This window comes from Eulemur rufifrons, chromosome 10 (genome assembly GCF_041146395.1).
Source record: "Eulemur rufifrons isolate Redbay chromosome 10, OSU_ERuf_1, whole genome shotgun sequence".
Taxonomy (NCBI): Eukaryota; Metazoa; Chordata; class Mammalia; order Primates; family Lemuridae; genus Eulemur; species Eulemur rufifrons.
This window is the reverse complement of record NC_090992.1, coordinates 21,553,066-21,568,380: the sequence shown is the minus strand read 5'-3', so window position 1 is coordinate 21,568,380 and position 15,315 is coordinate 21,553,066. Positions and strand designations below refer to the sequence as shown.

At 35.7% G+C, this 15,315-nt stretch overlaps 1 protein-coding gene across 2 annotated transcripts; it reads left to right on the top strand.

Annotated features, from left to right (window-relative positions):
* The first annotated feature begins 395 nt into the window (after nucleotides 1-395).
* Nucleotides 396-14,559, top strand: MAT2B (methionine adenosyltransferase 2 non-catalytic beta subunit). Of its 2 annotated transcripts, none has more exons than XM_069484232.1 (7): nucleotides 396-560; nucleotides 7,964-8,158; nucleotides 9,675-9,789; nucleotides 9,968-10,120; nucleotides 12,032-12,225; nucleotides 13,179-13,292; nucleotides 13,674-14,559. In XM_069484232.1, the coding sequence occupies exons 1-7, from the start codon at nucleotides 531-533 to the stop codon at nucleotides 13,842-13,844; spliced, it is 972 nt and encodes a 323-aa protein (XP_069340333.1). In that variant the 5' UTR covers nucleotides 396-530; the 3' UTR covers nucleotides 13,845-14,559. The 2 variants fall into 2 exon arrangements, with proteins under 2 accessions (XP_069340333.1, XP_069340331.1); XM_069484230.1 differs by lacking the exon at nucleotides 396-560 and adding an exon at nucleotides 2,621-2,866.
* Nucleotides 14,560-15,315: the final 756 nt, after the last annotated feature.

The window sequence follows — 15,315 nt, the reverse complement described above, 5'->3', positions numbered from 1 at the left end:
CACTTGGGGGGGAGGGGTTAGAAGATAAGGGGATTTCTGGTAAAAATAATAATAATAACAATAATAGGAAAAAAAACCAAAAAGCACTTGGGGGAACACTGGAGAATTTTACTAAACATACTCTGTGGCAATAAGGCGTAACTGAATGAAATTATAAAAAAGGTTCCCTTCAGGACGAGAATCAACTGCATGATCCACGTGCTTTCAACTGCTGGCTCTTGCTTTTCTCCTGCAAAAAAAAAAAATTGCAACAAGTCTTGCCTGGCTTGGTTGGCAATTAAACATGAACTTCCCATTGGGTGTTTTCGAGACTACTACGGGGAATCAGCTGCTAGTTTACTGCCATGTGGAAAACTGCACGAGATTCCGGGATTGGAATCAAAATGCTAATTTAAAAGGTCAAGTGAAGCTGCGCCTCACGTTTTGGCGTGCCTGTGCTCCCTGCAGGCAGAAGCAAACAAAGACCCGGCAAGAGAAGGTAGACGCTGGGACCCGTCCTGTATCTGTGTTCCTAAAGTAATTTTGGAATCATGCCTGAAATGCCGGAGGACATGGAACAGGTAAGAGCTAGCAATTAAAGAAATGAAGCATTCTAGAGTAACAGTTGCTTTGAAAGCATTCCAGTAAAAGCAGAATGGGTGTATAAAGAAAATAGAAACGGGTGTCATTCATTTCCTTAAAACAAACCTTAGCGACATAGACGAATAAACCAACTTTAGTTATTGACCTAGGGAACCAGGTTATGCAGAGCTCAGTCTCCTTTACTGGCAAAAATAAAATGCAAAACAGACCAGCAGTTTCATTTACCGGATTAAATGTAGTGATGTATGTGAAAGTTCTATATAAATATGGAATTTATCTCTCGTTGTGTGTTCCAGACTTTGTATGAACTGAATCTTCTAACATAACTTTTTAGTTGCTGCTCTTTAAATTTATAGACTTAGCCACCGCACGAAGTTGGGTATTGTCTGTATGAGAATGGCGTTTGATTCTCAAAGACTCTATCATCATTAAAGAAAACGATTAAAAACCATACTCAAACATCTGCCCCTACATCTATACCCAGCTTTCACAGGGCAAGTATCAAATCAGATTCTCAAATGTAGTCAAGTTAAACTTTTTGTAAGGCTGCTCTGAGAATCAAAATGCTAATTGCGTATGCCCGTACTTAAATCTTTTTTACATTGAACACTTAGCCGCTCCCCAGGATTAGATTACATCAAATCTTGCAACGAGAAACTTTAAACAAAAATTCCTAGTTTTTAAGGGAGATATATCGAGAGGATCTTGGATCTGGCCCCTCCCCCCGCCCTTTCTTTGTTGTCCCCAGATTACTCCTGTTCAGTGCTGGGGCAGTCCTTTCAAGGATTCCCTAAATAACGCTAGACCGATGAACAGTAACAGGCTGGATTAAAACAAAACAAACAAACAAACAAAAATAACAAAATCGAAAAGTGAGCGACTTCGGGCACTTACTGTACCTAAGAAACTTTATGTTTACATGAATAAGGAAATTAGTTTTCTTGGGGGTTGGGGAGGAAGGAAAGTCACGGTCCTCTGATTAGAAAAACTTATTTAAAAGGCTGCTTGGCCTTTAGCTCTAAATTAAACTAAAAAGGATTATGAAAATAAGGCCTTACGAAAATCCAAGCAGTGGTCACGTTTGCCGGTGACGTTTAGAGCTCGATATCCTGGGTGTCTGGACGAGAACTTGCACCGTTCGGAGAGAAATCGGCGACTCCTACACGCTCTGTGCTGGGGTTGTCTCCTGGGTAAATGTCCCAGGCGTCCTGTTCTGCCTGGAGGACTCTGCGGTTTTGAAGTGGAAGGAAAATCAGTTGGATGCCAGATGGGCCTCAACACTTAGGGCTCTTGTTCCTGATTTACTTTTGAAAGCCAGTTCAGGTGGTAGAACGCCCAGCATTACACTCTGGTTGGTTTTTTAGTGTTCGGTTCTTACCAAGTCTGGGCACACGGAGCTCAAAGCTGCAGCCTCCACGGCGGAGCTTCTCCAAGAGGAGCTCCTCGAAGAGTGTTCCTGACCCCTGTTAACTCCACTAAATAGAGTCCCGGGCTCTGCCACCAGTTTCTCATTCTGATATTATGGGTAAAGTCAAAGAACCTGCGTTTTGAAGAAGTACCCAAATAATTCATCTTCCTCTCCCCCACACCTTTTTAGTTAAAAATAGTTTCACATTTTTGAAATTTCACACATCCTATTTTTTAGCGTCCCAGAAAGACAAATGGCTCAGATGCCAACACTTATTTTTATCCCGTCTTTTTCTAAATCTTTGAAAACCCACAACTAATGCTCTAGAGATGTGTTCCCTGTGCTCCTTCCTCCCCCTCACCTCGCATGACTTTAAAATGTTTTGTTCTATTTTATATACTACATGCCCAGTTGATTCTTATGATGCACTGTGCAGTCTGCAAACTTGAAACTCTAGACGATCCAATTCAATCCCTCCTCGGTTAAGAAGAAAAAAGAAAAAAAGCAGAAGAAAAAGTACACAGATAAGCAAAATCTCCAAAACCAAACTGAATTCCTTGCTTAAGGTCAGGGCCTTTGTTTTGCGTACCACTTTAAGAGTTAGCGTGTGGGCTGGGAGCGACCCGCGTGCGCCCGCCTCCTCCTTGGGGCGTCGGCGGAGCGTGGCCAATCAGCGGTGCGGCCATGGAGGCGGAAGCCGGAAGCGGGGTCGGCTTAGGCCTAGAAGAGGCGGGCCCAGTGCGATTGAGCTGAGGCTGTGGCGATCGTTACTGCTATTGCGGCTGCTCTGGCGGCGGCGCGGAGACAGCGGGCATGGTGGGGCGGCAGAAAGAGCTCTCCATCCACTTTGTTCCTGGAAGCTGCCGGCTAGTGGAGGTGAGTCGGCTTGGGGGGGGGGGGCGGGGGGTCTCTGGTGGGACTATGGAGCGCTGGGGGGACCAAACACGTCCCGCGGGGATAGAGGGAGGCTTTCCTGGAGCATCCCGCCAGAGTCGGAGCCTGGGGCAGGGAGTCGTCTCAGCGCCGCCTCCCCAGCTTCAGAGCCCAGGGCGGTGCCACGGAGTTTGTTTATATCGGCGCACGCCCGTCAGTGTTTTCCAGCCTCTGTGGCCGGAAGCCAGTATGTGGAGGTTTTACTTTCCAGTTCTCTGTCTCAGCTGCTGGGGACAGAGGGCTTTTTCAGAGTTTCTGTTTTGATTATTTCTTCATCTTTGTTTCATATTCCTCGATCTTACAAGTTCATAGCTTTGAAAAAGGGGGAAAGGTGGCTTTTCAGAAATAACAGTATTGGAGATAACAAGTTAATGAACTCTTAGCTTGTGCAAGGAACAGTGTTATGCACTTCACAAGCATTACTTTAATCGTAACTGAGGTGCTGTTACTGCCTCATTTTACAGATGTGAAAACTAAGGTATAGAGGGAGAGAAATTGGCCCAACTTCATTCAGTGAAATTGGTTCAGGGAGTCAATTATAGATCTGTTTTTTCGGGCTTTTAATCACTGTGAAGTTTGCATGAAGGAAGACTATTTCTGGTATGCCCCCCCCACCCCATGCTCTTCTCCATTCCATTTCAAAGGTCCCAGCGGTCATCAGTACGCAAAATGTTATATACCCAGCGTTGGGGATAAGATTGTTAGTGCCTAGACTAGTATGTCTATGGAGATAAGACGTATAGGAGATGGCTATTTTTGATAGTACAAAGCTTTTATGCTTCCAAAATGTATTTATTGTTTTCAAATCACTTTGGGTCTTTCAGGGTCTAGTTAAACTTCTGTGTTGTTCTTTGTGCCCCCCAAACAGTGCTGAGTGCATGTTACGTAGTTTATGAATATGCATATATGTATGTGTATAAAGGTTAATCTATTTTCACATGGGTTCAGTAAAGAAATGGCGTTTCATGTTTTGTTTCGTTAAAAATGGAACAGCTAAGAGCTTGGCAATGTACTTGTTGCATTGTCAACCTATAGTATTAAAAACTCATTCATGAGAATGACAACTGTCTTATAGTTAATGTTAGAGAAGCAGCCCATGGTGGTTCCTGTTAATATTGTCTGTGAGGTACAAGAGGGTGACAGTAAGAGTTAGACCAGTACCACCTAAGTAGTCAGGGAACTTTAGGAAGTTTCATTAAAGTCCAGGAATGTCTACTCAAAGATCTACCTCAAGGGGAATTAAAAAATAAATGTGGAACTTTAACCAAATTTAAAAGTTTCTAAGAATAAAAGGTACATTTATCACTAAAATTTAAGATGATCTCTGTTTATTAGTGATATTTCATTCTTTTCTAGTACATTTTTAGTAGAAGTTAATAAAGTAAAACTCACTGTCCCAGAGTACTGTGTTAGGTAATTTGGAAAGAGCTATTTATCTCCCATTACCTATATAATTTGGTATCATTTGATTAGATAGCATTATCAAGAACATAATAAATGTAGATCTACATTTGTATGTATTTAATTTTTCAAGACTTTTTTTAATGTCTATAAATCTGATCACCTGAAGTGGTTGAATTCCATACATCTAAGAGTTTATACAATAAGAGGCAGAGATGTGTGTATAGTAGCTTAAGTTGATACTTGATTTACTTAACTCATATAATAAAAATTGAGAAAGTAGACTTTTCAAACAGACAAAATATTTTCAGGTCTTTATTGTGGTTTGGGTGAACTAGGCAGCTTTGTATTCTTTCATTCTGAGTTCCTTGAAGGGTTTAGAAATAATTTATAGAGGCAAAAAGTCCAAGGTAATTTTTAGAGGAATACTTCTTTTCCCCAACAGACAAAATCCAACAAAACAGGGTACACTTTAAAAAGCTTCAGTTAGAGTACTGTTCATATAAAAACTCAATAATAGAAGATTTGTTTGGCATCTTTTAATTTCAGAGTGATGCATATTCAAATGAAAAGTTACCTTATTTAAGTAAACAAAGCTCACTCTGTATTTAGACTGTTTGTGGTAAGAATAATATGGAAAATATTAGAAATGCGGAACTTTGAAGTTGAAGGAGCCTTAGTGATCTTGTCCAGATACCCCATTTTTACCAATGAGGAGTTAGATCAATAGAGCTGTAATAATTTCTCAATACCACAGTTTGTGGCAGTGTGTAAAACTTTAATCATTCTTGAAACCAAATATAAGTTCAGAGGATTGAGACAAAATCCAATGAATTTGACTTGACCACTTAAGAAGACAGAAGTTCTGGCCCCAGCTGTTTCCCTTTTACGGTGGACAAAACTGACATCTCTAGACTGCAGATTCCTCACTTTGGGAATAATGTCTTCCCTAATAAGGCTGTTATTATGGTTAAAAGGTGTATGATGTATGTTTATATAACATAATAGTTTTCAAATAGGAGGTTCCCCACTTCTCTGATGAACATTCTTGAGTATTTACATCTGACCACTAGGTACCATGTAAAGTTTCATATTTTCTTCTAGGGGCCTTACATAGTACCCCAGGGTATAAAGATAAAGTTGTATTTTCTCCATGCAACCTCAGTTCTTTTTTTAATTGTATTATATCTCCTCAAGAGCTTTGTTCACCTTGAAACTTAATACTGTATTTTATTTTCTCTAAGGTGCCCTTGATTGTAAGATCATTTAGGCTCTTATTTTAAGATGCAATTAAGGTAACAAAAAATACTGCCAAACTATGACACATTAATAATATGCATATCTTTTTCATTCATGTAACAAATGTTAAAATGAGGAAAAAGTGTGCTTCACAGAATGAAAGTATTTACAGAGATCTTAATTCACTGTTTGGTAACTTCTGTGGATTGCATAATACTTTGACTTCTGGTTTTCAATTTTAAGAAGGCGAGATACTGTTGTGGCCAGGTGTGGCTCAGGCCTGTAATCCTAGCATTTTGGGAGGCCGAGGTGGGATGCTCACTTAAATGCTTAGAGTTCGAGAACAGCCTGGGCAATGTAGTGAGACCCTGTCTCTATAAAAAGTAAAAATAATAAATTTAGTGAGTGTCATGGTGCATGCCTTTAGTCCTAGTTACTGGGAAGGCTGAGGTGGGAAGATCACTTGAGACTAGGAGTTCAAGGTTGCAGTGAGCTATGATGAGGCCACTGCACTCCAACCTGGGCTACACAACAGAAGGAGACTGTCTCAAAAAAAACAAAAAAATACAGTTGTCTCTTCTAGAAAGGTAGATGGCACTTTTTTGGTTTGTTTGAATTAGAGATATAGACCTTTATGAAAGCCTTGAATGTTCTGGAGTTCAAGATTACAGGGCTTTTCAGACTGCAGTCTCCAAATTACCATAATCAGCATCACCTGAGAACTTGTTAAGACTAAAAGTTAGCAGATCCCAGACTTACTGAATCTGAAAGCCCTGTAAGTGATTTTGATCCACACTGTACCCTGAGAACCACAGACCTAAGAACTGTTACCTGTTTGCTTCTATAGAGTGAAGTTAAAAACTGAGAAATTCAGAAGAAACCAAATCATATATTTTTTATAGTATTTTCCCAGGAATCTTTATAGTATTTATCCTGTGTAAATTGTTTTCTGATTGTATCTCTACTAGACTTGGCATGTTTTTTCCTCTTTGTAGTTTGGTCTTTGTAGAGCTGATTTCTTGCCAAAATTCAAAGAAAATATTTTACTGGTCGAAATCCTTGTTTTCATAGATTAATTGGCTTAAAGCCAAGTTTTGCTACAGAAAGCCTGGATGAAATTTCTTTCTTTTTTTTAATAATGAATATATACTATGTTTATTTGAGGAAATATACTATAGAATGATGTTACCTGCATGAAAATTAAATTTCTTTTAACTTTTAAAATGTCTTGAAATTGGTCAAAGAAAAAATAATCCTTAAGAATTTACCTTTTATATTGTCTTTCTCTGTCAGCGTTTTCATTTTAGGTTTTGCATGTGCTAGCACTACCTAATTTTGGTGTCTTTTTAAAAGATTTTGTAGTCTGTCTTTGGTTATTGCATATGTATTTAACGTTTTAGACAGCTCAGGATTAGGTGACTATAACAACTTGACATAAAGAGGCCTCAAGTTGATTTTAAAAAATAGCCTTTATTTAAGAGTCTAAGAAGAAAATTGGTGTTGCCCAATTTGGGAAGAAGAGAAATTTTTGAAACTATGCCTTGAAACAGCATTTAAGTTCTTTCCTAAATAGTGGTCCTTTTTAATTTCTGTGTATAAGGAATGTTTTCTGTTTTACAATAGAAACAGGTCAGTTTAAAACATTTTTTCTTACCCTCTGTTTGTTAATTTTGATTTATATAGATAAATTTAGAGTTAACTCAGGAACATTTACCAATTTGATTAAACTTAGAAAATACATTAATGTTGAAAGAACCAAATTTATTTTCCTCCTCATAAATTCCTCTGAAATGTTGACTAATTCTCTAAATCAGATTCATCAAAATATGATAAATCATTGAGATTTGAAAGAAAATTTGGGATTAAAAACTGAAGACCAGAAATGTCAACTTGTAACTATATAGACAGATAGAACCAAATGCTCAATCGGGCCATAAAACAAGCAAGCTTAAAATAGTTCTCTCTAGAGATTCAAATAGCACCTTTGGTCATCTGTGTAGGAGCAAAACAAATTGTACACTTTTATAAACTGAAGACTATAATTAAAGTTGCTTTAATTAAATTCAAGGTATATGTAATATTCTTACTGCTCATTTGGGCATCATCAATGATAAAAATAAGATTTTCTTTTATTAAGAAATGTAAATCTAACTAGGTAATTCTTTGCAGTATCATCTTATGTTCCTTTTCTTGGATAAGATTATTAAAACGTAAGTGATACAGTTGTTGATATAGTAATATTTTGATTAATCTTTGTTCTAACCTTGAACTTGGCTTGTAGATAGATAGGATACATGAATCAAAGTACTTGAGGTATTTATTGAACAATGATGGTGACTAACTTCTTTGAGAGAATGATTTTCAAGGTAAATAATCCCTTTTTTCTCCTTCACATTTTAGGAGGAAGTTAACATCCCCAATAGGCGGGTTCTGGTTACTGGTGCCACTGGGCTTCTTGGCAGAGCTGTATTCAAAGAATTTCAGCAGAATAATTGGCATGCCGTTGGCTGTGGTTTTAGAAGAGCAAGACCAAAATTTGAACAGGTTAATCTTTTGGATTCTAATGCAGTTCATCACATCATTCATGATTTTCAGGTATGGTTTAGTATATTTTAACATATATATGAACTATACTGAGAATTATCTGGATGACATAGAAAGTGTCTTTGCTCTCAAGGAAGTTACTCTATTAAGCAGTAACAAAATAGTGTTGGGTTTTTTTTTTAAGCATATTAAGGTATATATAATCCTTAAAAAGGTTAGGTTAAGACACAGGTTGACAAAGACAGAACTATGAAGCATTTTATAAAAAGCTTATGTTTACAGAGTGCCTTCTAAGTAACACTTTCTCTGAAAATGCCTTTTTTTTTTTTTTTTTCTTTTTAGCATTTTGATATATATACTTCAGGTATTTTTCTTTTTTTATTTCAAAATATTCTGGAGGGTACAAATGTTTTTGGTTATGTGGATCTATTTTGTTACGCTTGAGTCAGGGTTATAAATGTGCCCATCACCCACATAGTGTTCACTATACCTGTTAGGTAGGTTTTCACACATCCCCTCCTCCTCACTCCCACCTGCTTCACTTCCACTGAGTTTTGCTTCCCTATGTGCACATGTGTGCTCATCAGTTAGTTCCAGTTTAATAGCAAGTACATGTGGTGTTTGTTTTTTCATTCTTTAGATACTTCATTTAGGATAATGGTCTCCAGTTCCATCCAAATTGTTGCAAAAGACCTTAATTCATCCTTCTTTATGACTGAGTAGTATTCCGTGATATACATATACCACATTTAGTTAATCCACTGATGAATTGATGGGGGTTGATTCCACATCTTTGCAATTGTGAATTGTGCTGCAGTCTACATTTGAGTGCAGGTGTCTTCTTGATAAAATGACTTCTTTCCCTTTGTGTAAATACCCAGTAGTGGGATTTATCTTAGAGCTTTTTAAAATCTTTTTTAAAATTTATATTATTTAGGGGTCTTCCAAGTGCAAGTAACAGAAACCCGATTCAAATTAGTGGCCTTCCCAAATCTTAGCTCTGGCTTGGCTTCTCCGGGAACCAGGTTCCTGTCTTTTCCACTAGATTATGAAATCCTTGTTCCTCCTACAGTGCCTGTCCTAAGTGCCATACTAAATGCTCAATTTGGAATACAATTTTTGTGGATTGTTGATTTTCTTTGTGATTGGTCACAGAGATTTGAATTTATGAATTTAATTAGCAATCATTACTCTCACTTTGATACAGATGTATGAAATACTTAGTTCATTTTATTTATATAAATGATAGCTCTTTTCTCCCATCAAAATTGGGGGACGAAGCTTGTTTTCATTTAGAAATACAGTTGTTGACACAGTTTTTTCCTGGTTTTGTCTGGGGATTACTAAATTACTCTTTCCTTTTCAGTGTCTATATATATTTTAAGGAAGTTTGAACTTTGAGGGGAAAAAAGCATGACAAAACTACATTTAAAAATTATAATTTATTCTTTGTTGAAGGAATGTTGATTTAACACACCTTTTTCTCTGAATTAACTTACCCTGGGAAGGCTGTAATTCCTGTTTTATTCCATTTTGGGCTAAAAATATATCAATGCTTAACTTCTAGCCCCATGTCATAGTACATTGTGCAGCAGAGAGAAGACCAGATGTTGTAGAAAATCAGCCAGATGCTGCTTCTCGACTTAATGTGGATGCTTCTGGGAATTTAGCAAAGGAAGCAGGTAATGATGACTTTATAAAATCTTCATTAATATTTTATGAATGAGTTTTTAAAGATGAAAATATTGTAGATCAGTTATAAGTGATTTGCTTTTATATATCGTGAGCAATCCATTCTAAATTCTAAAGAATATCATGTAAAAATTTAATAACTTTGTCTTTTTTTTTTTTTTTTGGTAGCTGCAATTGGAGCATTTCTCATCTACATTAGCTCAGATTATGTATTTGATGGAACAAATCCACCTTATAGAGAGGAAGACATACCAAGTCCCCTAAATTTGTATGGCAAAACAAAATTAGAAGGAGAAAAGGCTGTCCTGGAGAACAATTTAGGTAAAACATAACTTCTTTACGCCCCTAGTTGTATTTGAGTACTCCTTTTTGTTTAATTTTTATATATATGCAATGTTTTTAATTTAAAAAATTACATTGCAAGTGTGTATGTATAGATATATATATATATATATATCTTTGTATATGGAAAAAATTCATACAGTATAAATGTTTATAATCTATTTTCAAAAAACAGGGTAATATGTTTTCTCTTAGATTAAGGTATTCTGTTATATGTATGGGTTTTATCTTTTTTCCTGTATGTATGTTTGTCTATACATACACAGATACATATATTAAAAACTATACCCTCCTTGAAAAAGAGAAATTTTAAATTACAAAGAATGAAAGCTCTCAGGGATATAAGCACGAAATGTTATATATGAAAGGATTTTTTGTGTATTTAAAAAAATGTATGCTTGTGGTTTCATAATCTGATTCCCCCACCCCAATCTTTGCATTTTAGTACATATGGAACCATCTCTGGGATATCTTATTCCTATCAAATGGCTGCATAGTATTTCATTTAATGATTCCCCTGCACTAAAACTACTGTCTTGGACTATACTGTGTCTTTGAGAAGCAGCCCCTAGTATAGAATACCACACTAATGGACATTTAGTTTTTCATTTTTCTTGCATTATAAATTATTCTGCAGAAATCATCCTTGAATACATTCCTGTTTTTGTTTTGTACTGCTATAACAGAATATCACAGACTGGGTAATTTATAAAAAAATAGAAATTTATTTCTCATAGTTATGGAGGCTGGGAAGTCCATGGTCTAGGTACTGGCATCTGGTGAAGGGTCTTTCTGTGTCTTACAGAGGGGAGGAACTCTGTGTCCTCACATGGCAGAAGAGGAAAAAGGAAGGAGCTCTCTCCCACAAGCCCTTTTATGATGGCATTAATCCTATCCATTCATGAGGGCAGAGCCCTTATGACATAAATATTTCCCCAAAGGCCTCACCTCCCAACACTGTTGCATCGATGATTTTCAACATGAATTTTTGGAGGGGGCAAAAACCTTCAAACCATAGCAGTATTTATGTTCACTTGTCCAATAATTTAACTTTAAAAAGAAAATATTTATTGACATTCAGGTAAAGTCTTAATTATCCAAAGACTTTTGTATCCCCTCAGCAGGGACTAATTTAGCTAAAAACCTCAAAATTCCTTAATCAGACTGGGCATGGGTGGTGGCTCATGCCTGTAATCCCAGCACTTTGGGAAGCTGAGGAGTATTGCTTGAAGCCAGGAATTCGAGACCAGTCTGGGCAACATGGTGCATTCTAGCCAGAGCAAGACCTTAGATTTTTAAAAAGAAAAAAATTTCTTAATCATTGGTTGTAAGAATAATATGAGCACTCACCCTTCATTTCACATAGATTCACCAATTATTACTGTTTTGCCCCATTTGTTTTATACATATACTTTGGACCCATTGATAATTAGTTGAATTTTATCCTAAAATGCTTCACCATGTATCTTCTAACAACAAGGATGTTCTTTACCGTTACGATGCAGTTATTCCATGCAGGAAATTTAACATTAATGTAGTACTATAATTAAATACAGTCTATATAGGAATTTTCCCAGTTGTCCCCCAAATATCCTTTATTGCTTTTATTTTTTAATCTGGCAATAAAGCCCTATTCATTGCAGTTAGTTGTCATGATAGGTTTTATTTTTAATGATCAGAATAATGTAGAGGTATATATAAAAATATTCCAAATGACAGAAGACACTTAAATTTGATCTTTTTATTGTTATTACAAGTGTTATTTTGGTGTATTTTTATTAAAAGACAAAGTTTGTACTTGGATGTTTAAATTTACACATTTTCATCTTACATGAAAAAATTAAAATATTAATTAGCATTGAAATATTATCTGCTATTATTCATCTCTAGGAGCTGCTGTTTTGAGGATTCCTATTCTGTATGGGGAAGTTGAGAAGCTTGAAGAAAGTGCTGTGACTGTTATGTTTGATAAAGTGCAGTTCAGCAACAAGTCAGCGAACATGGACCACTGGCAGCAAAGGTTCCCCACACACGTCAAAGATGTAGCTACTGTGTGTCGGCAGCTAGCAGAGAAGAGGATGCTGGTGAGTTTTTGAAAGGAAGGGTTCCTAACTTCCATCTTTGTGAAGATCAGCTTTGTCTTTTCCATGCTTGAAAGTTCATAGCTATACTTGGAATGTTAATGAGTGAGAGTTAAAAGTTCCTTTTTAAAACTAGGAGACCAAACAAAAGTAGTTCACGGATAGTAGGTTGTATATTCATGAAGAATAAAAATATTCTCTTGTGTTTTATTTCTTACATACTGTAGACCCCATCTTTTTTTTTTTTTAATTGCAAGGTGATGGAAAACTTGTGTTTTTTTTCTTCTTTGGGTAACAAAATAATCACTTAATGTCTTTGAAGAAGGATATATGCAGTGCAGAAAAAGAAGCTAAGTATGAATCATTTTGGCCACTTTAAGAGTAATTGGTAATTTTTTTAAAGATATTTAAAGTGTGAATTAATTTTAAACGTTTGAAAAAGTTAGTACTAAATAGAATATTTATACAAGGAAAGATTAGAAACATTTAATTTAGAATATTATTAATAGTGTGACCAGTTTTTTAATATAAAAATTTATATTGATTTTGAATATATACCATGATAATATTTAAGAATGTTTACTTGATTAGCTCATCTCGAAAAATGATTCTATTAGGTTTTGGTTGTAGTTTAGGATAATTAAAAATATTCATTAAATTGGACTGTTTCCATGAAAATCTAATCACTTTTAGTATTCCCACTAATTAAATGAAATTGGAGCTATTTTTTATTTTATTTTAAAAATTCTTAAGGCCAAATTCTAGAAATTGCTTTTTTGTGTTTAGATGAGAATATTTTTATGAATTTGATTTTAGGTATCTTGTAGAGAGCATTCCAGTAAAGGAGGGTTTCATTTCAGTTCCTAGACCTTTTAAATAAGCTTTCTGGTCAAATCTATTATTCTATTCAACTCAAAGTTGAAACTATTTTGAACTTACTGTGTCATTGCTTTTAGGATCCATCAATTAAGGGAACCTTTCATTGGTCTGGCAATGAACAGATGACTAAGTATGAAATGGCATGTGCAATTGCAGATGCCTTCAATCTCCCCAGCAGTCACTTAAGACCTGTAAGTACATGGCTTTTAAAACCTTACTTTTCGAAAGTCCAGATCCATCATATAGTATGTACTATTGATAACATTTGCCTTGTTGTTTTGGAATGTGTTGGATAACCTCATTTCTCAGTACAAATCAAAGTGAACTTTGCTTGTATGTTGGCAGTTTAGTGCTACTTTTCTGTAAATTGTCATCTGTAAAGAAGACAATGAGTATTGATGAAATTTGTAGGAAAAGTATCATCTTGATTATGGCAGCAGGCATTTTAATCTTTCAGGGATGATAAAATCAGATTTCTTATTCTAAGGGTAAAATGAAATAGCGAATATGTAAAATCTCAAGATGTGGCCCTTCATTTACTTTTGGTTTTCTGTGTTTATTTTTCTTTAAAGATTACTGACAGCCCTGTCCTAGGAGCACAGCGTCCAAGAAATGCTCAGCTTGACTGCTCCAAATTAGAGACCCTGGGCATTGGCCAGCGAACACCATTTCGAATTGGAATCAAAGAATCACTTTGGCCTTTTCTCATTGACAAGAGATGGAGACAAACAGTCTTTCATTAGTTTACTTGTTGTTTTTTGGTTTTTTTTTTAATGAAAAGTATAGTATGTGGCACTTTTTAAAGAAAAAAGGAAATAGTTTTGTATGAGTACTCTTTAGTTGTGACTTATGATCTTTCAGGTAAATGATGCTCTTGCACTAGTGAAATTGTCTAAAGAAATGAAAGGGCAATGATGCCTTGTTTGTGGTAATGATTTTTCTGTTTATCATTTTGTTTGTTCTGGCTAAACTTGCATTTTGAGTATAGTAAATTATGATTCATAACTATTTGAGAGCCAGGATGAAACATCTGCTGTAGGCTTTTTTTGTTGTTGTTGTTGGGTAAAATGCATTGTTCATTCCCATAATCTCCATATTTTCAGGGTTTTTGCAACTATTGACCCTTTGTTGATTGTTTTAAAGAGTGTGAAATAATACGAAAATCACTGTTCCTTATTTGCTTTGCTTGAGCTCAGATCAAAATGTTTAAAGAGAGAAACTTTATTTTTGCAACTTAACATACAATTTTTATGCTTGAGATATTTCAACATGTTATGTATATTAGAACTATAGCTTGATGCCTCCTGCTTTTGTAGCAGTGTATGGTGAGCACTTGAGAGAGGGTGTGTGTGTACGTGTATTTTTTTAATATAAATGTATAACTTTCCTTTTCACTCTGTCGCTAAGTGATATTTCATATATGCAGTTATAATTATGGGCCTTGTAGTCTTTTGACCATTCATGAATAATAATAAACATATACTGCTGGCATGTAATGCTTGGTTTCTTGTATTCTCTTTTTAAATGTAAGGACCAAATTTATATATTCTTATTTTAACTTTTTTAAAAGTTACATTCTTCCCATGTAACATCTGACAAATACAAAAAATTATGTATTGCGGTACAAAATGAAACTGAATCTACCACTGGAGATCTAGAATGTACAGATATATACCAATTGATTTTTAACTAAAAATACAATGGATCCTTGAACAATTCAGGGGTTAGGGGCGCTGACCACCTGAGAAGTCAAAAACGCCATGCATAACTTTTGACTCCCCCAAAGCTTGTAACTACTAATAGCCTGCAGTGGGCTGGAAGCCTTACAGATAACATAAATTGTATTAACATGTTTTGTATGTTATATGTATTATATACTATATTCTTACAATAGACTAGAGAAAAAAGTTATTAAGAAAATCGTAAGGAACAGAAAATGTATATACTAATCATTAAGTAGAAGTGGATCATCAAAAAGGTCTTCATCTTCACATTGAGTAGGTTGAGGAAGAAGAAGGGTTGCTCTTGTTGTCTCAGGCAGCAGAGGTGGGAGGAACATCCACATACTAAGTGGACTGGTGTAGTTTTAAACCCTTGTTGGGCAAGGGTCAGCTGGATGTTTACATAAAAGTCTCTTCTGAAGAATGCATAGTATTTGAGTATATTGTCTATGTTATGTAATTTTCAGGTAACCTATCCTCAACAATATTTTAG